General features: G+C 53.5%; 12 protein-coding genes across 12 annotated transcripts; 9 read left to right on the top strand and 3 right to left on the bottom strand.

Annotated features, from left to right (window-relative positions):
- Positions 1-792: 792 nt before the first annotated feature.
- Positions 793-2,616, bottom strand: J4E84_006773 (uncharacterized protein; the record flags this gene model as incomplete). The annotated part of the gene is made up of 2 exons (XM_049389360.1): positions 793-2,215; positions 2,612-2,616. 2 exons carry the CDS (start codon positions 2,614-2,616, stop codon positions 793-795), a joined length of 1,428 nt encoding a protein of 475 aa, XP_049243069.1.
- A 154-nt stretch (positions 2,617-2,770) lies between these two features.
- On the bottom strand, positions 2,771-3,965 carry J4E84_006772 (uncharacterized protein; the record flags this gene model as incomplete). Its single annotated transcript, XM_049389359.1, has 2 exons — positions 2,771-3,829; positions 3,882-3,965. The coding sequence occupies 2 exons, from the start codon at positions 3,963-3,965 to the stop codon at positions 2,771-2,773; spliced, it is 1,143 nt and encodes a 380-aa protein (XP_049243068.1).
- Positions 3,966-11,060: 7,095 nt separating this feature from the next.
- Positions 11,061-12,314, top strand: J4E84_006771 (uncharacterized protein; the record flags this gene model as incomplete). The annotated part of the gene is given in 2 exon segments (XM_049389358.1): positions 11,061-11,066; positions 11,082-12,314. 2 exon segments carry the CDS (start codon positions 11,061-11,063, stop codon positions 12,312-12,314), a joined length of 1,239 nt encoding a protein of 412 aa, XP_049243067.1.
- Positions 12,315-12,380: 66 nt separating this feature from the next.
- Positions 12,381-13,826, top strand: J4E84_006770 (uncharacterized protein; the record flags this gene model as incomplete). The annotated part of the gene is made up of 2 exons (XM_049389357.1): positions 12,381-12,385; positions 12,452-13,826. The coding sequence occupies 2 exons, from the start codon at positions 12,381-12,383 to the stop codon at positions 13,824-13,826; spliced, it is 1,380 nt and encodes a 459-aa protein (XP_049243066.1).
- Positions 13,827-13,912: 86 nt separating this feature from the next.
- On the top strand, positions 13,913-15,069 carry J4E84_006769 (uncharacterized protein; the record flags this gene model as incomplete). The annotated part of the gene is made up of 2 exons (XM_049389356.1): positions 13,913-13,921; positions 14,167-15,069. 2 exons carry the CDS (start codon positions 13,913-13,915, stop codon positions 15,067-15,069), a joined length of 912 nt encoding a protein of 303 aa, XP_049243065.1.
- Positions 15,070-15,475: 406 nt separating this feature from the next.
- Positions 15,476-16,371, top strand: J4E84_006768 (uncharacterized protein; the record flags this gene model as incomplete). The annotated part of the gene is made up of 2 exons (XM_049389355.1): positions 15,476-15,822; positions 15,915-16,371. 2 exons carry the CDS (start codon positions 15,476-15,478, stop codon positions 16,369-16,371), a joined length of 804 nt encoding a protein of 267 aa, XP_049243064.1.
- Positions 16,372-16,991: 620 nt separating this feature from the next.
- On the top strand, positions 16,992-17,385 carry J4E84_006767 (uncharacterized protein; the record flags this gene model as incomplete). The annotated part of the gene is made up of 2 exons (XM_049389354.1): positions 16,992-16,996; positions 17,100-17,385. The coding sequence occupies 2 exons, from the start codon at positions 16,992-16,994 to the stop codon at positions 17,383-17,385; spliced, it is 291 nt and encodes a 96-aa protein (XP_049243063.1).
- Positions 17,386-17,729: 344 nt separating this feature from the next.
- J4E84_006766 (uncharacterized protein) lies at positions 17,730-18,875 on the top strand (the record flags this gene model as incomplete). Its single annotated transcript, XM_049389353.1, has 2 exons — positions 17,730-18,246; positions 18,301-18,875. 2 exons carry the CDS (start codon positions 17,730-17,732, stop codon positions 18,873-18,875), a joined length of 1,092 nt encoding a protein of 363 aa, XP_049243062.1.
- Positions 18,876-19,139: 264 nt separating this feature from the next.
- J4E84_006765 (uncharacterized protein) lies at positions 19,140-19,490 on the bottom strand (the record flags this gene model as incomplete). The annotated part of the gene is made up of 3 exons (XM_049389352.1): positions 19,140-19,225; positions 19,277-19,391; positions 19,443-19,490. The coding sequence occupies 3 exons, from the start codon at positions 19,488-19,490 to the stop codon at positions 19,140-19,142; spliced, it is 249 nt and encodes an 82-aa protein (XP_049243061.1).
- A 328-nt stretch (positions 19,491-19,818) lies between these two features.
- J4E84_006764 (uncharacterized protein) lies at positions 19,819-21,160 on the top strand (the record flags this gene model as incomplete). The annotated part of the gene is made up of 2 exons (XM_049389351.1): positions 19,819-20,806; positions 20,862-21,160. 2 exons carry the CDS (start codon positions 19,819-19,821, stop codon positions 21,158-21,160), a joined length of 1,287 nt encoding a protein of 428 aa, XP_049243060.1.
- A 558-nt stretch (positions 21,161-21,718) lies between these two features.
- J4E84_006763 (uncharacterized protein) lies at positions 21,719-22,531 on the top strand (the record flags this gene model as incomplete). Its single annotated transcript, XM_049389350.1, has 1 exon — positions 21,719-22,531. The coding sequence occupies one exon, from the start codon at positions 21,719-21,721 to the stop codon at positions 22,529-22,531; it is 813 nt and encodes a 270-aa protein (XP_049243059.1).
- A 2,642-nt stretch (positions 22,532-25,173) lies between these two features.
- On the top strand, positions 25,174-26,149 carry J4E84_006762 (uncharacterized protein; the record flags this gene model as incomplete). Its single annotated transcript, XM_049389349.1, has 2 exons — positions 25,174-25,736; positions 25,786-26,149. The coding sequence occupies 2 exons, from the start codon at positions 25,174-25,176 to the stop codon at positions 26,147-26,149; spliced, it is 927 nt and encodes a 308-aa protein (XP_049243058.1).
- Between the last annotated feature and the right edge of the window lie 605 nt (positions 26,150-26,754).

The raw sequence follows: 26,754 nt of genomic DNA, 5'->3' as shown, positions 1-26,754 counted from the left end.
CCTGTCAACGCCTGCCCACTAATTTGCTAGCCCTCTGGGCACTCGAGCACAAGATCTGGGCAAACATCGCCATCGGCATTCAATTCCGTCGCACCATGGCCAGCGCAGCGTTTACGGTTACACGGCATTGCTGTCATCGCATTGTGTTTGCCCATTCTACACGAAACTGCCTTCCCCATAACCTCTCGCCTGCAAACCTACCACTTCCAGGCTGCCATGTCATTCAACTGCCGCTCTGCCTGGATCTTGTGCACTCTCACCGTCATGTCTTGTGGCGTCATACCTGCCCCAGTCTGCGTGGGTCCCGAGGTAGGTGCGGTAGAGTGCGTGTGCGCCGGAAGAACATCGGGGTCGACTGCCATCGCAGCCTTCGTCTCCTCACACACGCGCCCGATTGCAAATGTCTGGATTTCTGCAGCTCTGGCCTGCAGTGCTGGCATTTCTGTTTTGTCCCGCTTGTTGAGGTCGGGATGGTTCAGCACCCCCGGCTTATACGTGTCTGCGCACAGTGCCATCAAATCACCGATATCTTCTGGCGCGTGCATCATCTCAAGAAAGAAGAATTTGTACCATCCCGCCCGGTTCAGAGCTGGCATGTAGGTCGTGTACACCGTCATGGGCGTTGGCGCATCAGCGATTACTTTTGCATCTTGCGCATGCGAATGTTGATTAAAGTTCCAGTTTGGTGTCAGGTTGGATTGGCAGGGCACCATGATGTGGGGGATTCCCTCGAGACTCCACAGCTTTGCGAAAGCGCTATAGGACCTGTAGGAAAAAAGACCTGACTTCACATTAGTCTTGCATCATCTGTCGGCATTTCAGACACTCACGACACGCGTCTTCGGTCAATTTCACCCAGCTTCCGATGATCTTTGGTGCTTCTAGAAGGCCCGTGTTCTTTGGCTCAAACTTCCGGTCCAGAGCGTCGAAAAGCAAATCGGCCAGAATATAGAACTCGCGTGTTGGAACTTCAGTGACCGCATCTGCAAACCTCCACGGATCAGCCAGTGGAATCGTGCTGACACTAAACGACCGCCGAGGAATGGTAAAGCCAGGCGATGGCGATCCAGTCGGAGATAGCGAAGGGTGGAAGGCTTGATATTGCGAGCCTGAGACCGATGATTCTTGTTCCTTCGGCTTCGATTCTGCAATAGTCAAGTTTCCAAGATCTGCAGGAAGCTCCGCAATGAACTCGTGTGGCGCAGAATATCGAGACTGATGCGGTCCGGGCGTTGACGACTGACTTGACGGTACAGGCTTGTTTGACGGCACTTGGAGCGCCGTAGTCATCGGCTGTGTAGTCGGAGGGCTGACGGAGTGGGCGGGCACCTGCGACTGTCCTTGGCTGTATGCACCACCTGGAGACGGGCTATTCCACTGGTGCTGTGAATGAGGTGGTGGACTTGCCGCAGTGGTGTTCTGCTGTATGGAACTTGTTGGGGAACCCGACTGCTGCCCGGTAGCCTGTTCCCATTGTGGCTGCATGGGCTGGGCGGGTATCCCTGGAGACATAGTCGAAGTGTGGGGTGGTGGTGTATGCTGCACAGCATTGTAGTCTCCCACTACTCCCATCTGCTGTCCAGTATATTGGCCAGATTCCTGTGTCGGTTGCGGGACAGGCGCCTGAGGCTGACCCGGTGGCGCCTGATTCTGCCCATTGTATCCGTGTGTCTGTGTATGCTCCGCTATCCCGCCGCCTTGGCCGTATTGCCATGAAGTATGTCCTGCGGTCGTGAACGGCGACTGCGGCGTATGAGACTGTGTATTGGGCGCTTGGGTGGTTTGCGGTGGGAAGTAGTTGGTCTGCCCCGAGTGGCCGGAAGCGGGTGTAGAGTAACTGGGTTGCTGGTACGGAGACTGCTGCGAAGGTGGGTAGGCATTCGGCGCTTGAGGTGGGGGTTGCTGCTGCGGTGGTGTCCACTGCTGCTGTTGCGACTGAGGGCTGAAAGCTTGACCCTGAGGATGCTGGTATGGTTGATTCTGGCCCTGCTGCCCAAAGTGAGTCTGGTAACTCTGATAGCTCTGGAGATGCTGCGGCGGGCCTCCCGAAGGCTTGTTCCCTAGCTTTGAGCTTATAGTCTTGCCCAGCTTGTTCAACATTGGCTTTCCTGTCGTAACCGCCTGCTCAAGCCGCTGATTCATCATTTGGCCAAACGTGCCTCCTCCCTTCTGAGACTGATATTGTGCTCCATAGTTCGTGGCATTGGGCTGATAGCTCGAGGGCTGCTGGACGCCTTGCGATTGCGCTGGGGAACCTTGGGATGGGGGAACGTAAACCCCCGGGGACGGCATCGAGTTGTACTGCGACATGGCCTACAGCGCGATATCAGTGAACTCTATAGCGAGCATAAGACGCTCTCTTGTCGTTACAGAGGCACCACACTGCAGCGCACAAAGCTCGTTACCGCAGATGAGCATCAGCCGCACCGTATACGGCGCTTGGCAACAAGCCATTGAGTCTAGGGTTAGCGAAGACATTATCGTTAGTATGGTGATGGAAATATGTGGACGATTATGAAGGCATGAACTAATGCGTCTATCAAAGTCATGATAGCAGGTAGTGGGGTGTTTGGTGTCGCCCAGATGCGTAGATTACTTTTGCGGAAGTGACGGCATGCTGGACCCTGCAAGCTGCCCAGGGCCGAGGTGGAGCTGCGAACCCAAATGGTCACGCTTCGATACGTCAACTGCAAAACATCACTCCAGCTTTACAACCATAACCCACTCATAGCATTACTGGATATCTTCGATCTATATGAACACGACAACTTCAGTGTATGGCAGAATCCACGCGACTCATACCACCAACTTCAACCAGGATCTTGACATGGTTCTCCTTGTCGTTGATCAGGGCTTTGATCCCGCCTTCGACCAGGTCCTCTAGGCTGATCTTGCTGGTAATCATCTTCATGGGTTTCAGAGTACCTAAGGACAAGTCAGCATCTGGAGGTAATAGTTCTCGCTCACCGTACAACTTACCAGCAGCTAGATGTTCGATAACGGCCTCGAGGTCCTTTCTTTGGTAGCCCAAAACGGCTGTGTATTGCGCCTCCCGGAACACGAGCATGTTCGGGTTGAACGGAACCTCCTTCTCCCAGATCGCGACGTTGACGACCGTCCCTCGAGCGCGCACCGCCGTGCAAGCCGTTGTGAGACTTGCGGGAACGCCAGCGCAGTCGAAAACCACGTCCGGTCCATCTCTTCCACTCAGAGCCTTGCTCATCTTCGCAACATCGTATGTTTTGGGGCAGAGGACATGGTGCGCGCCGAATTCCCTTGCGAAGCGTTGTCGTGCGCCGGACACCTCGCTCACGATGATCTTCTTGGTACCCAGGGCCTTGAGACATTGGACGATTGCCAGCCCGATCGGTCCACCACCCAGGACCATGACAACGGAGTCGGGTGTCAGTGGGGCAGCTGAGATAGCATGCCACGCAACAGCCAGTGGCTCCACCAGTGCGCCGACGTCGAGCGGTACGTTGGTGGGCAAGTTCAACACTGCGCCTTCAGGCACAACGACTGAATCGCTCAAACCACCACCTCCTCCCGAGAGCCCGATGAAGCCACCGTTTTCGCATACGTTTTCTGAGCCCGCCTTGCACGCCTCGCATTTCCCACAATATATCGTCGGCTGAACAACGACATTCTGGCCCACCGTAAAGCTCGAGTTATCCGAGCCCACTTCCGTTACAGTCCCTGAGAACTCATGCCCCAATGTAATAGGGATCGTTTCGTTCGTACACGGGTGCGGTGTCGTCGGCGCGAAGTTGGGTCCTCCGAGGTATTCATGGAGATCTGTACCACAGATGCCTACGAAGGCCGGTGCGACCTACTCACTGTCAGTCATCGCACAATGCGCTTCCCAAGCCTCAAGCACATACCCTGACTTGCCCCGCCCCGCACTTCTGCTCATCCACATCCTCAATCCTGATGTCCTCTTTGCCGTAGTATCTTGCTGCGCGCATGGTGAATGTAGAAGCCCGGTCTTGATCGCCCCAGTTCGGTAGTCCCATAACTCAGATTCCTCTCGATCAACGACCGTATTTACGAATGCGCTTTCAATAGCGGATGACATGACACGATCTGCGCCTCCGCTTTGCCAACTCTAAAAAGGAGCGACCTCGGTTCCGCTTCTCGGAACGTATGCGCACAGCCCCCAGGTGTACATGTGATCTAGAAGAGGGTACCCACTGTTGCCGCCGTGCCGCCCTACATATCTATGTATGTTAAGGGTTCTGGACGAATGGCCAAGCCCGGATTGCGGGCATCGTGAGGCGACGCGGCTCGCACAAGAGGGCCGCGTCCGCTTGCACGCTGGGGTATCAACGGGAGCGGGGCTGGCATAGTCACGATATCAGGAGATGTCTCCGTGAGTCCCGTATACCCGGCTGCCAGTGGTGCCATGCGAATGGGTTCGGTGGAGTTGGCGCGAGGCTAGGTTTGCGGGGGCGGGGAAATTGTGGAATGACTAACTTTGGTAACCCGGATGCTGGGCTCTTGCTTTGTTGATCCGACTTGGCTCTTGTGCTCCTTCCGTTCGTGAAACAACAGCTTCAGACTTTTCGTAGAAACTCCAGACAGCTCTGAATGCTCAGTATACACATTATCAGTTTTCTCGTATCCAATTGGCCTGAGGAGCTTGCCGCATAGTGTATTTTGGCTACAACATGTATGCGCAGTCGCGCTTGATTGCGCAGAGTGTCGCGTATTCGTTCCCTCTCCTCATTTTTGCCGTACACAAGCAACAACCTAGACAGATGATTGCAGACTACATGAGTATTGAAACAGGTCTCTACAAAGTTCCAAAGCGATGCAGACTTCTAGGTCGCTTACTTTTGTCATTCCTTCGAAACGGCATGGTACAAAGTTGTTGCCTGTTGTAGGGCCCCGCATAGCCACCCGATGCTCAGCCTCACCAGCGTCCGTCAACATTTCAATCCGCAAGGTCATTCAAAAAAAACAATCTTCTTAACTCATCATCACAAAATTCTGTTAGGCTGGAGATGCGACCGTTCACTTATATCCATGAGTCTGTCCTGTACGCTTGGAACGACAGCGCCCGCCTTCGTCGCTGGGTAAAGCGCTTCACATGCCCATGTCTGGGCTATCCTTACTGCAAACACTCCGCTGGGTTCCGCGACTGCACTGGGCGGAATCGGAGAAGAAAACAAGAAGAGCGCGTCCGCGTCATGAGCGAGGTAAAGCAGGCGCGGCGAGAGCGGGCCGTGGCAAACCGAAAGCGAAGTGTGTCTGTGGACGGGAAGCACACCAAGATGCCGTTTACGAGACGGAGGAAAACCGTGGAGCAATTGCAGAGCAATCTCTTTGGTAGATTACCTGCAGAGTTGAGAGTGATGATCTATGAGTTGGTTCTGTGCGAACGGAACATGAGTGTTGTGGATTCAGAGGCAAAGGCAGACACTAATGGCAGGAAGGAAGTGTTCGAGTTCAAGGCTGAACTTGGATGCTCAGTAAGCATATTGCGTGCCTGTAAAAGAATGTTAGTATACCCCACACTTACATCTACACCCGCTGAGTTTTTTTCCACCAGTTACCGCGAAGCCATTGACGTACTCTACTCAGGCAATACTTTCAGCTTCAAAACCTACCGTGGCTTCGTCATGTTCACCCGCTCCATTCCACCACCGCGTTTAGCCAACCTCACGCACATAACCATCGCCCAAAGCACAATGACGGTTGACGGCCCAACCGATTATGAGACCGAGGAGGAACGATATCGCCGTAACTGTACATACGACGACTTCTTCACAATCATCACTTCTTTGCCGAGGCTGAAGGTTCTGGTCATGAGCTACGAGGTCTTATCTGCCGGTGGCGATCCGTATTGGCTACAAAGCGAGCTTTCATTGTTAGACGAGATGGGAAGAAGGAATGATATGGGTGGCGTGGAGGTTTGGTATGAGATTGTTGGATCAATGGAGGGGCTAGAGAGGTTCCGGGAACGGGAATACGATCGTAGGACGTGGTGTCTGGAGGGCTGGACGAGGTGGGAAGTTGGCGAGAGGTGTAGTCTACGGTGATGTGATAAACATGCTGCATGCTTTGATAGTTTGCCGTGGAGGCAATCGCTGCGAGTTGCGGTGGTGCGCTTGAGATCTGCGATACTGCGAATACCTTCACGGTAGCTGTCAGGCTCACCCAACATGCCTGGCTAGAGCTATGTATATACCAGATGACACCACTTCCCCCGAATAGCACCACTAGTAAAAAGGCAAAGATTGAGCATATGCCAAGCACGATCTGGAGGAAGATAGGCTGTGTGTTCACCGTCAAGGATATGGTTGCCTGACGAAGCCACGACAGGGGACGGGCCCCACCAGCTGTGCCTCCTTCGCAAGATCAAACAAGGCCACCCACAACACATATCTTCAGCCAACAACCCCCGATCTCAACATATACAACATTCAGACAACACGATGCCAATCATTGAACCCATCAAAGATGCCATAGTATCCACATGGCACACCAACTCCATCCTGCGCCTCTGCTGCAAAATCATCACTTGCCCTCTCTGTGGTCTGTGTTATTGGATCAGATCCATCGAACCCATCACCTGTGTTAAACGTCCCCCCGGCCGTCCATCCACAGCACAGCAAAGGCGATACGACGCCTTGGCTAACATCGAACATCGGAGACGCGTGCGTGCTTTGGAGAAGAGAAAGCGCAGTGTTTCGGTTGATAGGACCCGGGGAGTATGGAGGAAGCATGCGGAATATCAATCGCAAAGTTTGTTTTTTACCAAGTTGCCTGCGGAGTTGAGACTGCAGATCTATGCGATTGTGCTCTCTGAGCAGGAGGAAGTGGGGTTGAGGTTTAATCGTGAGCAACTTTGGGATCTTTGGAGGATAAAGGCGGCGTCGGGCTGCAACGTGGAGATGCTGAGAACTTGCAAGAAAATGTCTGTTTCTGCCTCGCTTTCGGGCAGTCTCTTTGAGCAGAAGACTTACAAAAGGTACAGGTACCGCGAGGCCATTTCGGTGCTCTACTCCAATAACACGTTCAAATTCGACAATAACAAGATGCTGTCTATTTTCACGTCGACAGTCCTGCCGCAACGCCTCGCTCGGGTCCGAAGTATTGTTATCGATGATACATGGTCTTCGTCTTGGTTCAGCGGCGTTGGCAGTTTCGATCACTGTGAGGGCCTTTATGCGTCGCTTGGGGGTTTCGCAGATCTTAGAGAGGTGGTACTGAGGTACCGTCTACGCGCACATGAGTACAGAATGACTCCCCACCTGAGGGACTTTGCTCTGCTTGAGAGACTGGAGAAAGAGCAGAGACCAAGAGGTTATGAGATGTTTTATGAGATTTTAGATGTTCACCCTGGGCCGAAGATTGAAGGTATGTTGTTTGATCGGTGGGTCGTTGGTGAGAGGAGGAGGATACGCGGGGTGGACTCAAATGAAGGCGTGGAATGAAAGCTTTCGCAAGCATCAGGAAGAACTAGGAGATAAAGACATGCTGGGAATGTGTATTTAGACAAGTATAACCTTTTTCTTCTGCTCAGGCTTGATGTTCAACGTGTCCAGTACATGACCGTAAGTCTTATCGGCTGTCTGCGCGATGCCTATTCGCTCGTAGCAGGTCTCCGCAAAGCGGTGCGACTCAACAACCAGCAGGAAGTAAGTAATGGGAGTGCTACTGAAGTTTGTGTTCACTCTCTGCGATACGATCAGAGCCATGCATTGGGTATTACAGTTTTCTGGGATGCGATCGTGGTAGCCTGTACCGATACAGACACCACGCTCGTCGAAAATCTCGACCACCATGCGAAGATAAGGGTCGCTGTATGGAGCGCTTCCGTCTGAGCACGAGCGGCAGACAACGTCGAGGCTATAGGCCTCCAGCATCAGAACGCCATCCCCAATATGCGCAAAGGAAGTAACGGCTCGCTCGAGCTTGGGTTGGTGTTCAAGCACCGTGGCTGCAAGTTGGGTGTCGATCGTCCTTGATTCGCGGCTGAAGATCATGTTTACTGGGCCATCCAGAGAAGCCCACGACCAAGAAGGTGGACTGGAGCTAGCGGTAACCCGTCGCACGGGCATGAGCGATCCGTCGGCATACCAGAGGAGGCCAGCATGGACATGTTCTCTCCAGAAGCCAGCCTTATATGTAAAATGGGTGACTTCGCAAAATATCTGCGCAATGCCAGCAATCGCCATGAAGACATCGCTGCGGTATGTGAGACTCAGCCGAGAGTACTGACATACAATGCGATACCATTGCATCATAAAGGCCTCGCTTTCCGGCACATGTCTGCCAAACTCCCCCACGGCCGAATTGTTGGCGAAAGTAAGGCAGCGCTTGAAGCTCTCGTTGGACCACTCGCCCTCTTGCCATGCTTCTGGGTTCTCCTCCAAACTACCTTCTCTTGCAGAGGTCTCGAGACACTCCCAGAAGATCTCGTTCTTCTCGAAATGCACGACTCTCCTTGACAGCAATCGTTCCTGCAATACCCACGCTCGTTTGTTCAGTGGGGATTCCTGAAGCACTTCGCTCCAAGTGGGCCGCGCTCGACGAAGATGAAGGTTCTCACCCAGACTGATCGTTGATACTGACTCTCGGGGTTTGAGAAAGCCGACATGGGAGTCTTGTGCGCTCAGTATGGAGAGCGTGACGAAAGCATTTCGGTAGTAGCTTCCCATGTTGCTGACTTCTAGGTCGCGGCTCGCAGCATTGTCTTGTACGATACAAAGTGCATCGACCCAAAGTAACTTGAGGCCCAACCTTCGGGTAGCGTAGATGGCGTCTCGAAAGTTTTGCGGGAGGTAATGGGTGTCCAGGCCAGTTTTGAACCCTTCCACGGTTGCCCTTAAGGTGGCTGACATAGTGCCCGCAGCGCCCCAGCAGTGGCTGAGTGCGGCATAACGCTTGTCGCCTCTACAGGACGATCCATGTACCAGCTTCAACGTCTCCACGTTCAGCAGTATGCTTGGCATGGACGGTGTTCCTTCTTGATGACAGCATGCATGAGTGGATGTGCACCTGTCGAGCCATGTATGTATCAAATCCCAGCACGGTTCGGAATCGGCATGCGAGTGGATCCGTCTGAAGAAAGTCTGGTTGCTTGGGTACTCACCTGTTCAGTGTCAGCCTCTTATCGGTAGCTTCTTATCGCTGCTACCTACGCTCAGTGAATATCTCGAACCGATGCAACGTGTTGCTAAAGTCGATTACTGCTAGACAAGGTCCATGCCGAGCTACTTCAAGATGGGCGTCTCCAACGGAGCGTCCTAAGAAGCCAACGACAAGCTCCTCGTAGAAGTATCTACAGAGAGTACAGCCTCGCGCAGCCGCTATCTTTAGAGGTTTCGCGTAGTACCGTTGTGTTGTGTCATGTTTCGCGACTAGGCGGCAGGTGGCACATAAGTTGGTGGTATTCCAAGGAACGAGGAAGGTTGACGTAAGTACAGCCATGCTTACACGAAATAAAAGAGAAGTCTGGAAAGCTTAGTTGTAATCATCTTGAAGTACATTGAGTCTTCGGGGCCACAGGAATCGATTGGTGGCTGAGGGCCGTCAGGATCTTCCCACAGCCACATTAGCGGCACATGCGTGACCCGGTCGCCGCGTCTGCCTAGTATAAGAGACACTGAATAGGAGGACTCGAGTGTCGACAATCAACAAAAGTCGTAATGGGGGTGGCGCATGCGTGATGGAAGAAGTCGCAGTGTTGGCGGTGCGAACCACAATGCTGCTAGTGCAGGGGCTCTCGCCAAAACAGGCATCGACCCGCGCATGTCGTCAGTAGACCCCATCCATCATGACTTTGCTCACACTGCGTGACTACGCGCTACGACTGCATACAATTTTGGATGTAATAATGGTACGTGTGATCAGGCGGCAGACCAGACAGGGTGGAAGTGACTTGAACACGCTGGTGGAGTAGCCGGATCTGCCAAACATTAGTGCAAGAGTCGATGCCTGTGTGCTCCTTCCGCCCAACGATTTACGAAAGGACGACCGGCGTCCCGCGAGGCCGTGATACATCAGCCCCTTCATAGCTAAAACCCATGAATGATTGTGGGTTGCGCACCTGAGGTTTTCCGAGAGGTTTTCGTTGTGAAGTGTCGCAGGCGTCGTCTAGGGAGCGCTTCCTCTCACACTGCGAACCTTTTGGATTCTTCGCTGAGATGGTCAAGCGAAACGGAGGTTCAACTTTCGAGCTTAAGGTCTATTCCGCTGTTGGACGAATGGAATCTCTCTCCAAGGCAAAATCCGTAGTGTGAACAGATCGACGATCGCGCTAGCGAGGTGTAGGGAGTGCCGGCAGCTATTGGAGCCACAACTGCCTCAAAACCAGTCGGAAGCCAGGCACGAGGCTTTTGAAACTCCTTTTGAACGATGCTTGAATAGACTAACCTATCGCTCCTGCCGAAGCAGAAGAAAGGTCAGCTGTGGCTAAAAAACAACGGGCGGCAAGATAGTCCCGGGCCTCGAGATCGCAGAAGGGGCGGGTGCACTAGCCGCTGTCGGCTAGGCTGAAGCACCTGCAGAGATCTGGCCACGACGCTGCTTGAGGCTTGACAGGCGAGCTATGCACGCCAATCCACTGCATTCCTGCCGTGATGCCTCATCTATGCTAGTCTTTGTTTTTGGCTGGCTATGCCCTTCACATCAATGTGCCCCGTGGTTGCGGAACACTTTCAGGGATGGGCTCAGCTCGCTGCGTTGAGCGTCAGCGACTCAGCGCTCTAAGGCGGCATCTGTATGGCATCGCGAAGCCATTGCCTGCATACTTGAAACGTATTCGCAGGTTCCTCCCCACCAGACAGTGCGTCGTGCCTAGCCCTTGAACGGCATGTTCCGGAGAACAGTGTAGGGGTCCATGGGTTCGATAGTCCAGACTCTGGACAGAGCAATCTGCATGGCCTGCGCGGTCTAGATTCTCACGAGACGTCTGGCTTGCCACTCATGAAGCCGTTGACCCCGGGACCGGCACCAACGACGGATTGTGGCTGAGATGTATACTGGCGCAGCAGCCCGCGGGTCCGTACCATAACATCTTTCTCTTGTCTGGTCGCGCTATCGACATCGTTATGGCGGTAGAGCTTGAGCAGCCTCACCTCTCTTTCCTCACGAGCCCGACGGGCGACGCAGCCATCGACGCCGACTTGCAGTATATTCGGGACTTGGACTGGGCCAGAACCGCCGCCGGACTCATTTCATCGTGGCCTCGCGAATTATTGTTACTCATCCATGTCGCCATGCTCTCTCCTCAACCACAGCTCTTCTTACTTGGCTCGGATTCGACCGTCCTTTACAACACAGCGTATGGTCGACTGCTGCATGACCACCATCCGCTGTACCAAGGGCGACCTATAAGTCTCAACACAGCTCTAATTCAGCAGCTGCCCGAAGGCGACACACTGAGCGGGTACGCAAGCGAAAAGTCTGGAGTTGATAGCGACCAACATACACCATTCTTCTTCTCCCGAAATGGTCGCCTTGAGGAAATCTTCTTGTCCATCACCACGACGGGCTTACCGCCGACCCTGGGCGGCTTCCATGCCACAACCCACAACGTTACCCGAGACGTGTTGGACTCTCGCCGCGAGCGTTCTCTAGACGAGTTCCGCAATGCTTGCGAGACTGCTTCGAGTCTGGAGACGCTATGGCCTTCAATTTTGAAGGGCATATCTAACGGAGATGGGGACATATCGTTCGCTGCTCTGTACCGCGTCGAGACGAACCAAGACAGTGTGAACGAGATTGGTCCTTCCAACAACCAAGCCAACTCCCTAGCCTTTGCCCTCTCCGGCACCGTTGGCTCCTTCCCAGCCGCACCCTTATCCACAATCAAGCCAAGTATGGATGAAGCATGGGTGAAAAGCTTCTTCAGGAGTGTCGATTCTCGTTCGCCGGTACTTCTCCAAGCTGAGAACGGTACTCTTCCCAAGGAGATGTGCGAAGCATCTACGAACCGATGCTATGGCGACACCTGCCACCAGGCGGTTATATTGCCAAGTGTCTCGAACCGGACTGCCAATGTTCATGCTGTCTTAATCGTCGGTCTGGCACCTCGTACACCTTACGACCGCTCCTACCAAACTTGGATCAAGACACTCCATCGTGACTTCTCCCACGAAGTGATCTCGATGGCAAACATTGAAGCTAGGAGCCGTACCGAGAAAATCCGGAGAGAAAGCATTGCCATAGGAAATGACATTTTCGCCAAAGAAGAAGCGCTCAAACAACAAGAGCTTGCTCGCGCAGCAGCTCTGGAGCAGCTTCATCTCAGCGAATCGCGGCTGCAAGAAGCCGTGGAGGCCAAACGACAACAAGAGAAGTAAATGACAACCTACTCAGGGTGTGCTTCCATGTGCTAACAGGGCGAAGCTTCGTTGACATGGTGAGCCATGAAGTACGCTTTGGATTCCGGACGGGTCGTTGCATGTCCTAACATACCGCAGATTCGAAATCCTCTTAGTGCTGTTATGCACTGTGCGGATTCCATAGCCCACTCGCTCTCTGAAGTAAGGCTTCTCCTCAACCAGTGCGAGAAGCGAAGCGCACCCGACAATGACAACTCCCGTACCGCCGACGACTTGCGGAATTTGAACAGCAGTATTGGCGATGCTGTCGATACGATCATGGCATGCACCATGCATCAGAAACGTATCATCGATGACATCCTCTCGCTCTCCAAACTGGATTCGAATTTGTTGGAGATCTGTCCAACAGTCTTTCACGTCAAGACCTTCTTGAATCAAGTCGAAAGCACTTTCAGAGCTGAGGCTGAACAGGCTGGAGTTCAGCTTGTAGCTGTAGCTGATGCTTCATTGAGCGAACTCGACGTTGACTGGATCGATGCTGATCCGGGCAGAGTGACACAAGTGCTATTCAACATGGTCGCCAATGCAATCAAGTTCACCAAGGATAGATCCGCCGAAAGAGCTGTCACTGTTCGCATCGGAGTAGCAGCTTGGCCACCCACTGCTATCTTTGACGGTCTCATCAAAGCAGTCCAAAAGAGTGAACCAACCGATCAACCGGTACTCGACGTCGAACCGTCGGACGGGTCAATATTCTTGTGGTTCAAAGTCGAAGATACAGGATGCGGAATGGATGAATCGACCAAAGCGCGCGTCTTCAGCCAGTTCACCCAGAACATGCCCAAGACCTACAGCAAATACGGCGGGTCTGGGCTGGGGTTGTCCATTAGCAAGAAATTGGTGGGCTTGATGGGTGGCGAGATTGGCTTCCAGTCTCAGCAACATATCGGGTCGACGTTTGCCTTCTATACAAAAGCTTCCAGGGCTCTACCACCGAGACCGTCTCTATCTACCAGGAGCTCCGAAAAGTCCATCACTACCGAAGGACCAACCTCGTCGCTGCCTCATGCGATGGGTACCGCTGCGGATGCGCCGCCGACCACGCAATCTAGCATCCTGCTTGTTGAAGACAACATGGTCAATCAACGGGTGCTCAAGAAACAGCTGCAACTCCAGGGCTATATCGTTTACACAGCCGACAACGGCCAAGAAGCTTTCGACTTCATCAAAACTACGCAACACTGGAAAGGCTCAACCTCATCGCAACCACGCGGCGATGAGCCACGTATCGACGTCATTCTTATGGACATTGAGATGCCCATTGTCAATGGGCTTGAGTGCGCGAGTATGATTCGCGCTGCGCAGGAAGACGGGTCAATCGATAAGCATCTACACATCATCGCTGTTACCGCCAACGCAAGACCCGAGCAACTGAAGCGCGCGAGAGAGACTGGGATGGACGACGCAGTCCCAAAGCCCTTCCGCGTGCGAGATCTCGCAGCTGTTATAGAGCAATTGAGAATTGAGTGATCGGACCAGGGATGCCTTACGGTGAAGCGGTGACCAGCGCGCCTTCCCGTTTCGTCTTGTTTGGCTTTCACCTCGCCAGGGTATGAATGCTTGGCGTGACAACTACGCTGCAACCTCAAGTCGTCGCTTTCTCGCGTCGAGACAGTGTAGCTACCTAAGTACAATCCAAGGTAAGTCGAAGAACAGCTAAGCCTGCGCTCATACTGACCCACAACAGATGAGCTTCAATCTGGACGCACTCTTCCACGACCCTGATGACTTGCATTCCGGGGCGTTGTCGCTTAGTGTGTCAGTGTCCAAAGCGTCTACTGTAGAGTCCTCCTGAGGCCTCTGGCAACAGAATGCAGTCGACGAAGACCTGGGAGCGAAAGACGGTGAAGAGGCTCGTCTAAGAGCTGCAATCGCAACCTTGAGTCAGCAATGCGAATACTGGAGAGGGCAGGCTGAGGAACGCGGCAAGGCCATCGAGGATCTAGATCGAAAGACGTCGAAAGCTGCCGCGGCATCTGACCTTCCGACTGACATCGTACGCCATCTCAAACGCCTCGAAAGTGAGGTCACGCGTCTGCGAGCAGAGAACACGCAGCTGAAGGACACACTCAAGACCATCGAGTACGAAAATGTCAATCTGGGCAATCAGAACGATGGAAAGACGCGGAAGCTGAAGGGTGCCAATAAGAAGGTCAGGAATGCTAAGGACATGGCGGGGAAGGAGGAAGAGAAGGCCAAAGACGCTCAAGGTGATAAGCAGCGCCACCTCGCATCCGAACGCAAGATGAAGAAGGAACGCGGTGATGCTTTGGCTGCACTACAGCAACAGAGGAAGCTCAACGGTGACCTGCGTGCGGAGCTTGAGGTCGAGCAGTCTGGTGCACCTCACATGCGCGATGTTGCTGCGGACCCGAACAACACCAATGCCATCATCCCGATTCAGTTTGACATCCGCCGCACCGATGTGCAGCCGATGATGAGGGTTCTTGAGTGGCACCAGATGAATCTCACCGAAAGGTTCAAAGAGTGGTACAAGGACTGGAGGAAGGCATCATCTGGTGAGGTACGCAAAGTAGTCGGCTCAGAAGGTGTGGATGACGAAAAGAAGAAGCTCGAGAAGTTGTATGGGGATATGGTTGAGATGCCTGATGGTCACATGGAGACTGCTGCTGAGCACGACGGTTGGCGTTCGAAGCGCGCTATTCAGGCGGTTTGTCATCACGCTGAAGCGCGACACAACGGAGGGATGTAGATGTTGGGCATGGTGGATTCTTACGGGTTGCTACGTCTGCTTTCCTACTTGATATGTAGTATTGAACCACACGCTATCAAAGAATCCGACGTATTGTCCACGGCCTCACAAATAGCCCGCTTTCCTAACTCGCTGCTCCATGATTCCAAGGTTGACTTCACTCCGCCTTTTCATGTGCAGGCGCTGAGCTTTTCAGTCCGGTGAGGCAAACAGAATGCACTACTAAAATTGTCGAGTAAAAGTGTTTGAGAATCCGGAGAGTTGTTGTATTGTGAAAGTCGTGTGTTAGCTAAGCACCAAAGATGATCGCTAGCATCCTCGACCCGCGGCAGGTCTGACGCACGACGCACGACCCTCCGACCCACATCACTCCGCCAAACAACACCGCCAGGGTTCAATAGCAACCATGTCCAACATCCTGCCCTTGCACCACTCGTACTACCCCTCGCGCCAGTCGTCTCTCTCGCGGTCCGTAGACACTGCGCAAAAGTCATCGACGTCCTCCTCTGCAGCCACGATCCGTCCGCAACCCGGCACACAATCGCAACCACAAGGGCAGCACATCGCAATGAGCGGCACCCCAAGTCAAGGGCCTGGGCTGCGGTACCCGTCGAACAAAAAGAGCATATACGACAGGAATCTGAACCGGAGCAAGAATGCGGAGCTTAGCAGGGCGGCGTTTGCGTACCTCTTCATTGAGATGATTGCGTATGCGCAGAAGGGCGCGAAGGATGTGGGGGACTTGGAGCAGAGGTATGCTAGATATGTGCAGCTGCGGAGGTTCACATATGCACTGCGACATATCGCATTGGGTTCCCAGCTGAACGTGTTCTGACACCATCTAGACTGAATACACAAGGCTACCCCATTGGCCTCCGCTTACTCGACCTTCTCCTCTCACGTACCGCCAACCCCCTCGCGAGCATCCGACCCACGCGTATCCTGCCTCTCCTCCAGTTCATCGCACAACAGCTATACCGCTACCTATTCGGTCGACCCGCGGATGCATTAGAAAAGTCTGGTACCGACCCAGGACAGTACATGCTCTTCGACAACGACCCCATGGTGAACCAATACATAAGTTTGCCCAAAGAATTGTCGAGTTTGAATTGCGCGGCGTTCGTGGCGGGTATAATTGAGGGTGTGTGCGACGGTGCGGGGTTCCCAACTGAGGGCGTGACAGCGCATAGTGTGGGCGACGAAGAGGGCAAGGGTCTGTGGCCGGGAAAGACGGTCTTCCTGATCAAGTTCAAGCCTGAGGTGTTGGAGAGGGAGGAGATACTGGGCAGGGGTGGGGGCTGAGCTTTGAAGGGTCGTTCCATTCTTAGAAAGCAGCTTGTTCAACTGCTCATGATGGCATAGCGAGGCGTTGTGGACTTTTTGGAATTCAAGACTGCTGTGCGTCAGCATGTACATGATTGCACTGTCGAATCAACTTCCGCGAGACCTTCCATCATTTCAGGACAGGCCTTCCCATCTGCATAACTGATGACTCCGCTCAAAGGTTTCGTATACGCATTGCGCCAGCACATACAGCCTCTCCCGCGCAGAACTGCTATCACCGACTACCAGATGCGGCAAGCGCACCGACACGTGATTGTAATGCTGATGACAAATGCTGATTGGCCAGACCATTCGTGGTATGGCGCATCGATTGGAAAGAACATTCCACAAGGTTGCGCCATCGCAGTGCAACAAATACAAAAGTGCGACCTGGATCTTACGACAGCTTCAACATACTACAGCCGCCTTTCAACAACCCTGCAGCAAAACACAACACCCAAATCACTCGACACGCAGCCTCAGCACGCCGCCTTGACGGACACCCCAACATCAACCATGCCAACAGAAATCTCAGCACCCCTGCACTTCCGCACCCTTCTAAATGGCCACATCTATCTCATTGCCGACTTTTACGCAACATGGTGTCCGCCTTGCAAGCAAATCGCGCCCATCTACAATCAACTCTCCACTACGCACACCTCACCAGGGAAATTCGCATTTGTAAAAGTCAACGTAGATGAGCAGAGGGAGATCGCAGGGCAATATGGTGTTACAGCTATGCCGACGTTCATGGTCTTCAAGGACGGGAAGAAAATCGAGGAGATCAGGGGTGCGGATGTGCGGTCGCTGAAGGCTGCCGTGGAGAAGGTTGCTGGTGAGCTGGGGAAGGTTAAGGAGGAGAAGGTTGAGGTGAAGAAGCCTGAGGTCAAACCAGAGGTCAAGGAGGACAGCAAGAAGGAGGAGGATGAGAATACCGTTAGTGGGAGTTATGGGATGACTGGAGGGAACAACTGGAAGATGTCGTTGCATTAGATATGGAAGGTTTGGGGGGAGATAGCCACATGCGGGTCTGGAGGGCGATGTCTTTGTGATACCCAGGAATTGGATGCATATTGCAGTAAACATATTTATCAGCAGCTATGTATACGATTAAGACGGTGATTAGTATACGTGATCACTATCCAGTGTACGTCATCCCGTCGCGTTGGTGTTGGATTTGTAAAGTTGAGACGCGTAAGGACACCTTTCAGACTAGCGATCGCCACCGCGGGACCCTGATAGCCGCTGTGCTGCTCTAGCTCCCCACCAGATTTCCCACCGCTCTTCAACACACATTTGGAGCTTCAACTCATCCTCGAGCTTCACACACCTTCAAGATGCTTTTCCGCAATTTGATACCCGCAGCCATTGCGCTGCTGCCCGCAATTGCCTCGGCATCGGCCGTCATCGACCTCACACCCTCCAACTTCGACGATGTCGTTCTTAAGTCCGGCAAGCCCGCCCTCGTAGAGTTCTTCGCTCCCTGGTGCGGCCACTGCAAGAACCTCGCCCCCGTCTACGATGAGCTCGCTGGTGTCTTCCAGCACGCCGGAGACAAGGTCAGCGTCGCGAAGGTCGACGCCGATGCCCACAAGTCGCTCGGCAAGCGTTTCGGTGTCTCAGGCTTCCCTACCCTCAAGTGGTTCGACGGAAAGAGCGACAAGCCTACGGATTACAGCGGCGGACGTGACCTCGAGAGCTTGAGCAAGTTCATCACAGAGAAGAGCTCGGTCAAGCCTAAGGTCAAGGGCAAGCTGCCTAGCCAGGTCGTCTACTTGGACGACAAGACCTTCAAGGAGAAGGTTGGAAAGGACCAGGATGTGCTCGTTGCCTTCACTGCTCCATGGTGTGGACGTATGTCCTCCTAGCCCCCTCTCTAGGAATGTCTCATAGCTAACATCTTGACAGACTGCAAGACCCTCGCCCCCGTCTGGGAGACCCTCGCCAACGACTTCGTTACCGAACCCGGTGTCTTGATCGCTAAGGTCGACGCTGAAGCTGAGAACTCCAAGGCCCTCGCACAGGAGCAAGGCGTGTCATCCTACCCGACCATCAAATACTTCCCCAAGGGCTCCACCGAGCCTCTTCCCTACAACGGCGCCCGTGCCGAGAAGGACTTCGTCGACTTCATCAACGCAAACGCCGGTACCCACCGTGCTGTAGGTGGTGGTCTTGACGCCACTGGTGGCACCATCGAGGCCTTCAACACCCTCATTGAGAAGTTTCAGGGCTCATGGGCCGGCGGTGCTGAGGAGGCCAAGACCCTCGCCGGTACTCTGCAGGACAAGTACGCCGAATACTACGTCAAGGTCTTCAACAAGATCGGTGCCAACCAGGAGTACGCTGCGAAGGAGCTCAAGCGTCTGCAGGGACTCATTGCCAAGGGCAACCTGGCACCCGAGAAGATGGATGACCTGATGAGCAGGAGCAACATCTTGAGGAAGTTCATGGGTGATGCTGAGGAGGAGAAGTCTGAGTTGTAGACGACCCGTGCGTAAAGTAAGATTCCGCAATGAGGCATACCATCAACACTATTAAGATGATACGATGAGCTGGGGGCGCAAAGAGGCCTGGCGCAGGAGCGACAGGCATACGTGATCATGGCAATGAGAAAGAGGAACAAGTAGTAGAGAAACAAAAGTCAATACCCAGATTGCCTACCATCTATGTAATTTAACACCAAACGCCAATGACTGAGACATGCGCGATGCACACCGCCTGCTTTTGACCATGCCTTCCGCGTAACGCTATTTGCCAGACCCTGAGCCCTTGGTGCCATCTCCAGCCTGGATAGTTGCTTCGAGGTTATCCAGTCGCCGTGACATGTCATCCACTACGCATTATTAGCATTCGATGTACCTGCCATAGACATGCTCGTACTTACTCTTGGCAAGCAGCTCGCTGCTGACTGTGGTGAACTTGGTGTTGAGCTGATTTAGGAGATCGTCGACAACTGCTGTGAGCTCCCCAGAACTCTCGGCATCTTTTGAGACGGCGGACTATGCGCGTGTTAGGTAGAGCGGGGCATCGTGAATGTAGCAAGCACGTACCGCAGTGTCGCTTTGCGCGCGGTCTGCTAGTGGCTGCGGTGTCGCCATGACTGAATGTGTTTGTGAGGGAAGTGGAGAACGATACGAGTAGTCTGCGGTTTCGGGACAGTTTCAGCACCTCACAACGCGGTTATCAAGCTGTCTGCTATAATACAACAGGAGAGATGCGCATACGGTGGATATGTAAGGTCGCGGAGCACGTGGTCTTCGCCGCGGCTTCCTGCCCGTTTCGTAGGCGGTCAAGCTAGCGTGCGCGCTAAAATGTTTCTGCGCCCAGACTTGGAAGTTCACGAATTATTTTCTGGGAAGCTTTGACGTCTTGACTTTTGCGACGTTCGATACTCCACACCTTCAAAACCCCTCGAACTCAGACGATATGGCGAAGAAAGGCGTGCTCAAGTCGGCGCTCGACAACTACCAGGGCCGCGACATCAAGCGCGAGAAGCAGAAGAAGTACGTCAAGCAAGCGCTGAAGCGCAAGGAAAAGCGCGAGGCCAGGAAGGCCGCGGAGGAGGGTGAGAAGGATACCGAGGAGGGCGGCGTACCTGTGCCACTGGATGAGGTAGAGGTCAAGGTCAATGGCAAGACAAAGAAGTCGAAGAAGGACAAGAAGGCCGACGCAAAGGCTGCGCCAGCAGTCAAGGAACCCGAGTGGGAGACCGAGGGCGAGGATGACGACGATGACGCAAGCGACGATGAAGACGCGCCCAATGGACTTCAAGTAGACCTTGATCACCTCAACGACACCGATAGCGACATCAGCTCAGACGAGGAGGAGATACAGGCTGATGAGGCCGCAGAGGAGGATGAAGACGCTGAAGATGACGAGGACGAAGACGATGACGAGGATGACATTGCGCTATCTGATCTCGACTCCGTCGCTTCAGAGGACAAGGGTGACATTATCCCGCACCAGCGTCTTACCATCAACAACACCGCCGCCCTCACCGCAGCCTTGAACCGCATCCAACTCCCCTACTCGAAACTCGCTTTCTCGGAATACCAGTCCGTTACCACCGACGAACCTGTCGAGATCGCCGACGTCGAGGATGACCTCAACCGTGAGCTCGCTTTTTACAAGCAATGCCTGTCCTCGGTCAAGGATGCGCGGAAGAAGTTGAAGAAGGAGGGCGTGTCGTTCTCTCGACCGGCCGACTACTTTGCAGAGATGGTCAAGAGCGACGAGCACATGGGCAAGATCAAGCAAAAGCTGATCGATGCCGCGGCAGGCAAGAAGGCCGCTGCTGAGGCACGCAAGCAGAGAGACTTGAAGAAGTTCGGAAAGCAGGTTCAAGTCGCGAAGCTGCAGGAGCGCGCCAAGGAGAAGAAGGACACCATTGAGAAGATCCAAACTCTCAAGAGGAGTATGTTCCACCCATATCTGAGAACTTGAACGACAGTATACTGACAAACATGCAGAGCGACAAGGAGCCGACATCACAGCTACCCACGAGGAAGACCTCTTCGACGTCGCCGCCACCGCTGACGACGACAAATCCGACCGTCGCGGTCGTGGTGGTGCTGGCGGCAAGGACTTCAACAAGCGCCAGAAGAAGGACTCGAAGTACGGCTTCGGTGGCAAGAAGCGTCACGCGAAGAGTAACACCGCCGAATCCAGCGCGGACGGGAGCGGCTTCTCGGCTCGCAGGATGAAGGGCAAGCCCAGCGGTGGTGCAAGCAAAAGGCCTGGCAAGGATAAGAGAGCGAAGAGACACTAGGTGGTGTAGTAGTATGGAAGGCTGAATGACAATCAAATGTCACGTTCTGCATGCGTATGGCGCTCTGGCGTTCAGGGACTGCGTCTAAAAGCACATTATGTATTCTAAGAGGCGGAATTTCTTACTTTGCTAGGAGATACCATTGCACAATTCTACGAACGTCTGGAGTCACTTCGAACTGCCGCTGATATATGATTCTACGTTTTCAGATGAGAGAGTTGGCGCCTACATACCGCCTTGTCTGGGCGATATCGCACGCCATCAACCCCCGTAGCGGTATACAGGACTGTTTGTAACGGTCTGTCGGCGCCCCATATTGGAGCCCGATAGCTCCAGGCGCCAGTCCCGCCTTCACCGCGATACCGCAAACCACAAGCGACGACGTCATCTCACAAACGCTCGCAAGCTACTACGTCCGTGCTTGCTCTTCACGCATACATTGCCCATCCCTCTCACCTTAATAAACTTCCCAAGCACCACCCCCGACTACATTGCCTTCGCACCGACATTACGATACTCGACGATATCACAGGTCCTCGACTATCCCTACATCCCACCATGGACAAAGGCATCTACTTCGAAGGCGACGATGAAGTCATGCCCTTCAACAAGTCCACCCCAATCCCCACTCCCAAAGTCGACAAGCCAGTCGATGAGCTCGCCTTCATCGACGTCGAACCCAACACAATCTGGTACTTGAGCATCATCCGACCGCACATCGATTCCTATGAACTCATCGGCCCTGCGAAAGCATTCCGCCACCTCCTCCCTCAAATCGAAGACGTCGTCAGCAACTCACCTCCCGCAATCGACAAGCTTGCCGTCATAAAAGAGAAGCCAAACGACGACTTCCTATTTGACGACGACGAAGATGAAGAGAAGGAGGTTGATGAAGAGTTCTTGGAAAAAGGCTTTGACACATTCATTGTCGAGGGCCAACGCGGCGTTTACACTGTACTGAAAATACATCGCGAAATCAACAAGGACGTTTTTGACATCCTGCCCGCGCCCGTCTACACCATCATCTCCGCCGGCCCTCTTGCCCATGCTGAACACCATTCCTCTACCTCCTTGTCTTCGAAATTCGAGGCTTCCAAGCCAAAAGGATACGCGGCTACAACTAAGCTTCACGCTTCCTACGTCGACCGCGCCGATGCAAAGGAAGACGCTGAACATATCTTCACAGTCTTGCTCCTCGATACGGAGGACGTGAAGCAGACTAAGAGATGGGAGAAGGGGACCAAAGGAGGGGGTATCTTGATCGGTATGAATGCGAGTAGTATGTGGGAAGTCAAGGTTCTTTACATGGATGATCCGATTGGCAGGGCGCAGGAAGAGGCTGACAGGGAGCATGACGGTTTCGTTTTATGAGGAGATGAGGGGGCGGGGAGGTATTCGGTGTGTCCGCGGTGTTCAGACGGTTGGGTGATGGGGATATGAACTCCTCCCCGGTCTTGTATGAAGCTAAAGTCGGGAAGCCTTTGGTGTCTTGGAGAGAGACGGGACTACTCATGGCGTCCAGGATTTTGGCTTCTCATTCACACTTTCTACCGGCTTTTCTGTCGTCTCTTGTATGCTGAGACTCTCTATTGCTTTTGTGACGACGTGTTCGCAGCGGGGGAAGCGGCCGTCTGGCCCGCGTGGGTAGCGTAGGCATACATGAATATTGGGAGGCGCGTGTGAAAAGTCGTGTCTTTTGCTGTTTTTGCGTACGAGAGCGAGGTGCGCGTCGAGTTGCTGGCGAGCTAGTCGTCTTTTCTGGATGCGGTTCTGCTGCTTTGCGTTGAGTTTGTTGAGTGGTGCTTCGACCGGTTGCTCGTTGGTTGCTGACATGTTGATCGATGCTTGGGGTACTGTCTCGGGTGTCCTTGCGATGACGGCCCGCTAATTATTCTACGGGTGGAAAAAGAAGAGTAGTTGGATATTGGAATGTCAAGAACAATGGTTTCATGGCTTTTCCCCGTCTGAAAGTTTGCAACAAGCGTTTGTCGTGCATTGCGGATCAAAGACATGCAGGGAAACAATGCCACATGATTTGTTAGTGATGACGTATGACGGTCAGGCGATGCGGGGACGTCTTGCGACGTCGTGAACACACGACCACTGCCACAACACCATCTCATCGCAACGCGTCGATTGCTGAACAACAACGAAAAGCTTACAGCAACACATCCAGCACGAGGAATGTATTGTCGAATTAGGCTCTCACGCTAGGCCCAACGGTGTCGGTAGAAAATCGGGTTTGACTCAACGGCCGACAAGGAACCTCACACCACGAGTCGAGAACTTTCTGACCTCCCTCCAGAACTCCCGAACCCAGGGGACAGACGCCAAGGAGGCTAAGAAACTATCATGCCGCACCGCTACTGCACTTCAGTGGACCTCCATCGTCTTTGGCTTAGTTGCGGAAGCATGCCTCTGCTGCATCGGATTGTGGAGCGAAATCCCATCGGACCTAATCCGGTATACTATGCAGAGCCCAACGCTCTCGGTAGTTCGAGCCGCCGACCGACGACGAGATAACTGCTGTTATGCGCCAATACAAGCCTATGCACGATGTTATTGCCAACCTTCTGAGGCGCCTTCCTTCGTGGTTTGCAGGCTTCCCCACCATGGCGTCAAGGAAACAACAGGATTGAACATATGCGGTCACACTCGGTAGCATTCCGCAACAACACCAACGTTTGAAACAAGCCACAGGCGGAAACAGAAACACGCTACAGCTTGTCTCTCCACCAGAGATTGCGGTGTGGATACATCGGAAAAGGGCTGTTCGTGATAGGCCTACGGCTAAAGTGCAGGTTGAAGTGAACCACTACTGACTCAGGAGTGCTCCATCTCGCGAACCCACCAGCCTGGATGCACGCCTTCATCGTGTAAATTGAGTCTTAACAGCTCAAATAAGCGCAACAACAGGCTCAATTGAAGGCGGCCGATATATATAATGGTGTAGACTGGTACCCTCCACGAGTCTTGCCTTGGAATCGCTCTGCTCGACAACCACACCGACTTCGGTAGCCGCTCTACCCCCGAGACCCGTATGCAGTCTCTATCTTTGGCACAGTGGGTACGAGCACAGCGAGCGTTAGATGGTAGGTAGTAGCTCACCCGAACTCAGACGTGAGTGGGCTTGCAGTCTGGTTGTGTCTGGATCCCGATCATCACGTCCCTCAGCATGTGCGATCCCGCCGTGCCCCCCTTTCCGTCATTACTCGTTTCACGTTGAAGAGGCGGAGAAATAATCTTGCTACATTTTCATGCGCTGAGATATTGGAAGTGGAAAGAGACATCACAACACTGATGATAACAGCATTATGCGACTCCCTCATGAGTGTCAATCCATTATTGACCGAATGTTCAAGTCTGCTCACATATTCCTGTACTACTGTGCATAGTCTGCACCGGCAGCGAAGTTCCGTCGAGGATGGTACCTGCACCTCACCAACTGATGAGACCTCCGACCGCCAAGTCTCCTACTGCCAAGATAATGGTTTGAAACAGGCACCCGTATGGTGACAGGCCCACCACCGCGGTTCCCAGGATCGAAAAAGCGGGCGCTACGGGGGTCAATACCACAATGACAGCTCTCATCCCTTCGTATGGTCATCTCGCTTCGCCACAGCTGTGCGGGATAGCGGAAATACGGCCACAGCCAAGAGATCTCGGCCTCATGCGTCGATGGGAGGAAACACCTGAGGCATTGTTTCATGGTGCAAACCAACGTCGGCGAAGAGGGGTTTGCAAGGGATGGGTGGAAAGACCAGCTCTGGTCACTAGAAACGGTTAGCGACGTTGACCACGGCGCTCAGATAGGAACGCATGCTCAGATACATAAGAAGCAAATCACCACGACGATGGAGAGCTCATCAGCACACTTTTGCACACTGTCTTTCGCTTCTCTTCAGCTTTTCGCTACTACATTCGTTTCTACAGGCTAGTCCTACTATACAATCGTTTTTCATCTTCCAACCCACTACCAAACACTAAACCAACCACCACTACCCACCTCGAACATGAAGCTTTCCATCATCGCCGCAGCTGCCATTGCGCAGATCGCCTCTGCCCACTACACCTTCGATGTCCTCGTCACCGACGGCCAGGAGTCCAAGGGCTACGAGTTCATCCGCGAGAACACTCGTGCGGAGAAGTTCAACCCCACCAAGTGGAAGAACCCCCTCGACAACATGACCCCCGACATGGACGACTTCCGCTGCAACAAGGGCTCCTTCGCTAGCGCTGGCAAGACCGGCGTCAAGGAGGTCGCAGCCGGCACCAAGATGGCCATGAAGCTTGCCTACGGCGCTACCATGAAGCACCCCGGCCCCGCATTCGTCTACATGTCCAAGGCGCCCAGCTCCGTCAAGGAGTACGAGGGTGACGGCGAGTGGTTCAAGATCTTCGAGTCTGGTCTTTGCCACCCCGACAAGGACATTCTTGGTGATGCTTGGTGCACTTGGGACAGCAACAAGATCGAGTTCACTGTCCCGGCTGAGGTGCCAGAGGGCGAGTACTTGATCCGCTCTGAGCACGTTGGTCTTCACGGTGCCCACGATGGCCAGGCTGAGTTCTACTACGCGTAAGTTCTTCTCTTCACTACTACAACAACATCGGCTAATACATACTAGTTGCGCTCAAGTCAAGGTCACCGGCGGCGGCAGCGGCACCCCCGGCCCCACCGTCAAGTTCCCCGGCGCCTACAAGAAGGACGACCCAGAGTTCAACTTCAGCATCTGGGGCGGCTACAAGGACTACACCTTCCCTGCTCCCGCTGTCTGGGATGCCAGCACCAGCGGTGGTGCCCAGTCTCCTGCTCAGACCCCTACTGAGGAGCCTGCTGAGGAGACTTCGCCCGCTGCTTCCCCTGTTCCTTCTTCCGAGGAGCCTGCTGCTAGCAGCGAAGCTGTTGCGCATAACTCTGAGAACTGCAAGGGTGGCAAGGCTAAGCGTGGTCGCCGTGCTTTCCGCGAGGCCCTTCTCCGCAAGGAGTAAGGTGTGTATGTTTTGCATGATCTGGAGGATTGGAACGACGAACGACTGGACTGAACAGTCTAGTCAACTTTTTGTATATATACTTTTTTGATAGGCGCAGCCGTGCTGCGCTTTCTTGTAGATGTTGCTGAATGAGGAATACAATGAGTATTGCTAAAGCAGACTATCTTATTCTAAGTGCACTGTGGCAGTCGTTCGTTGTCCTATGGAATAAATTGCATGTAGGCTTCCAATAATGGTGACATTTCTACAATGTGTCTCCTCATGTCTTCATCATGTCGTCACTTTGACCAACAGCTTTCGTAAAAAGCACGTTTACAGCAATGTGTATTAGACTGCGCGGGCTTGGATGTTGTAATCTGAGTTTGGCTAGCTGCGATTATGTCTTTGCTGCGACACCCGGAGAGACGGAGCCGACGCTTCTTCACTAGATAAGGTATATCTTTTGCACTTTGTGCATCTTTTCCGCAATAGCCTTCATAACAAGACGTTGTTGTAGTACACCTCGCAGCCGCGCAATCATCTCCATCGTCAACACGATAATCCAGAGTATGTTGATGTTCTGCTCGAGCGTGAACTTCTCATCGATTTTGAGGTCTTCTAGC

The sequence above is a fragment of the Alternaria hordeiaustralica genome, assembly GCF_023758085.1.
Source record: "Alternaria hordeiaustralica strain BMP 2776 chromosome Unknown scaffold_13, whole genome shotgun sequence".
Taxonomy (NCBI): Eukaryota; Fungi; Ascomycota; class Dothideomycetes; order Pleosporales; family Pleosporaceae; genus Alternaria; species Alternaria hordeiaustralica.
This window is presented reverse-complemented; position numbering and strand designations above follow the sequence as displayed.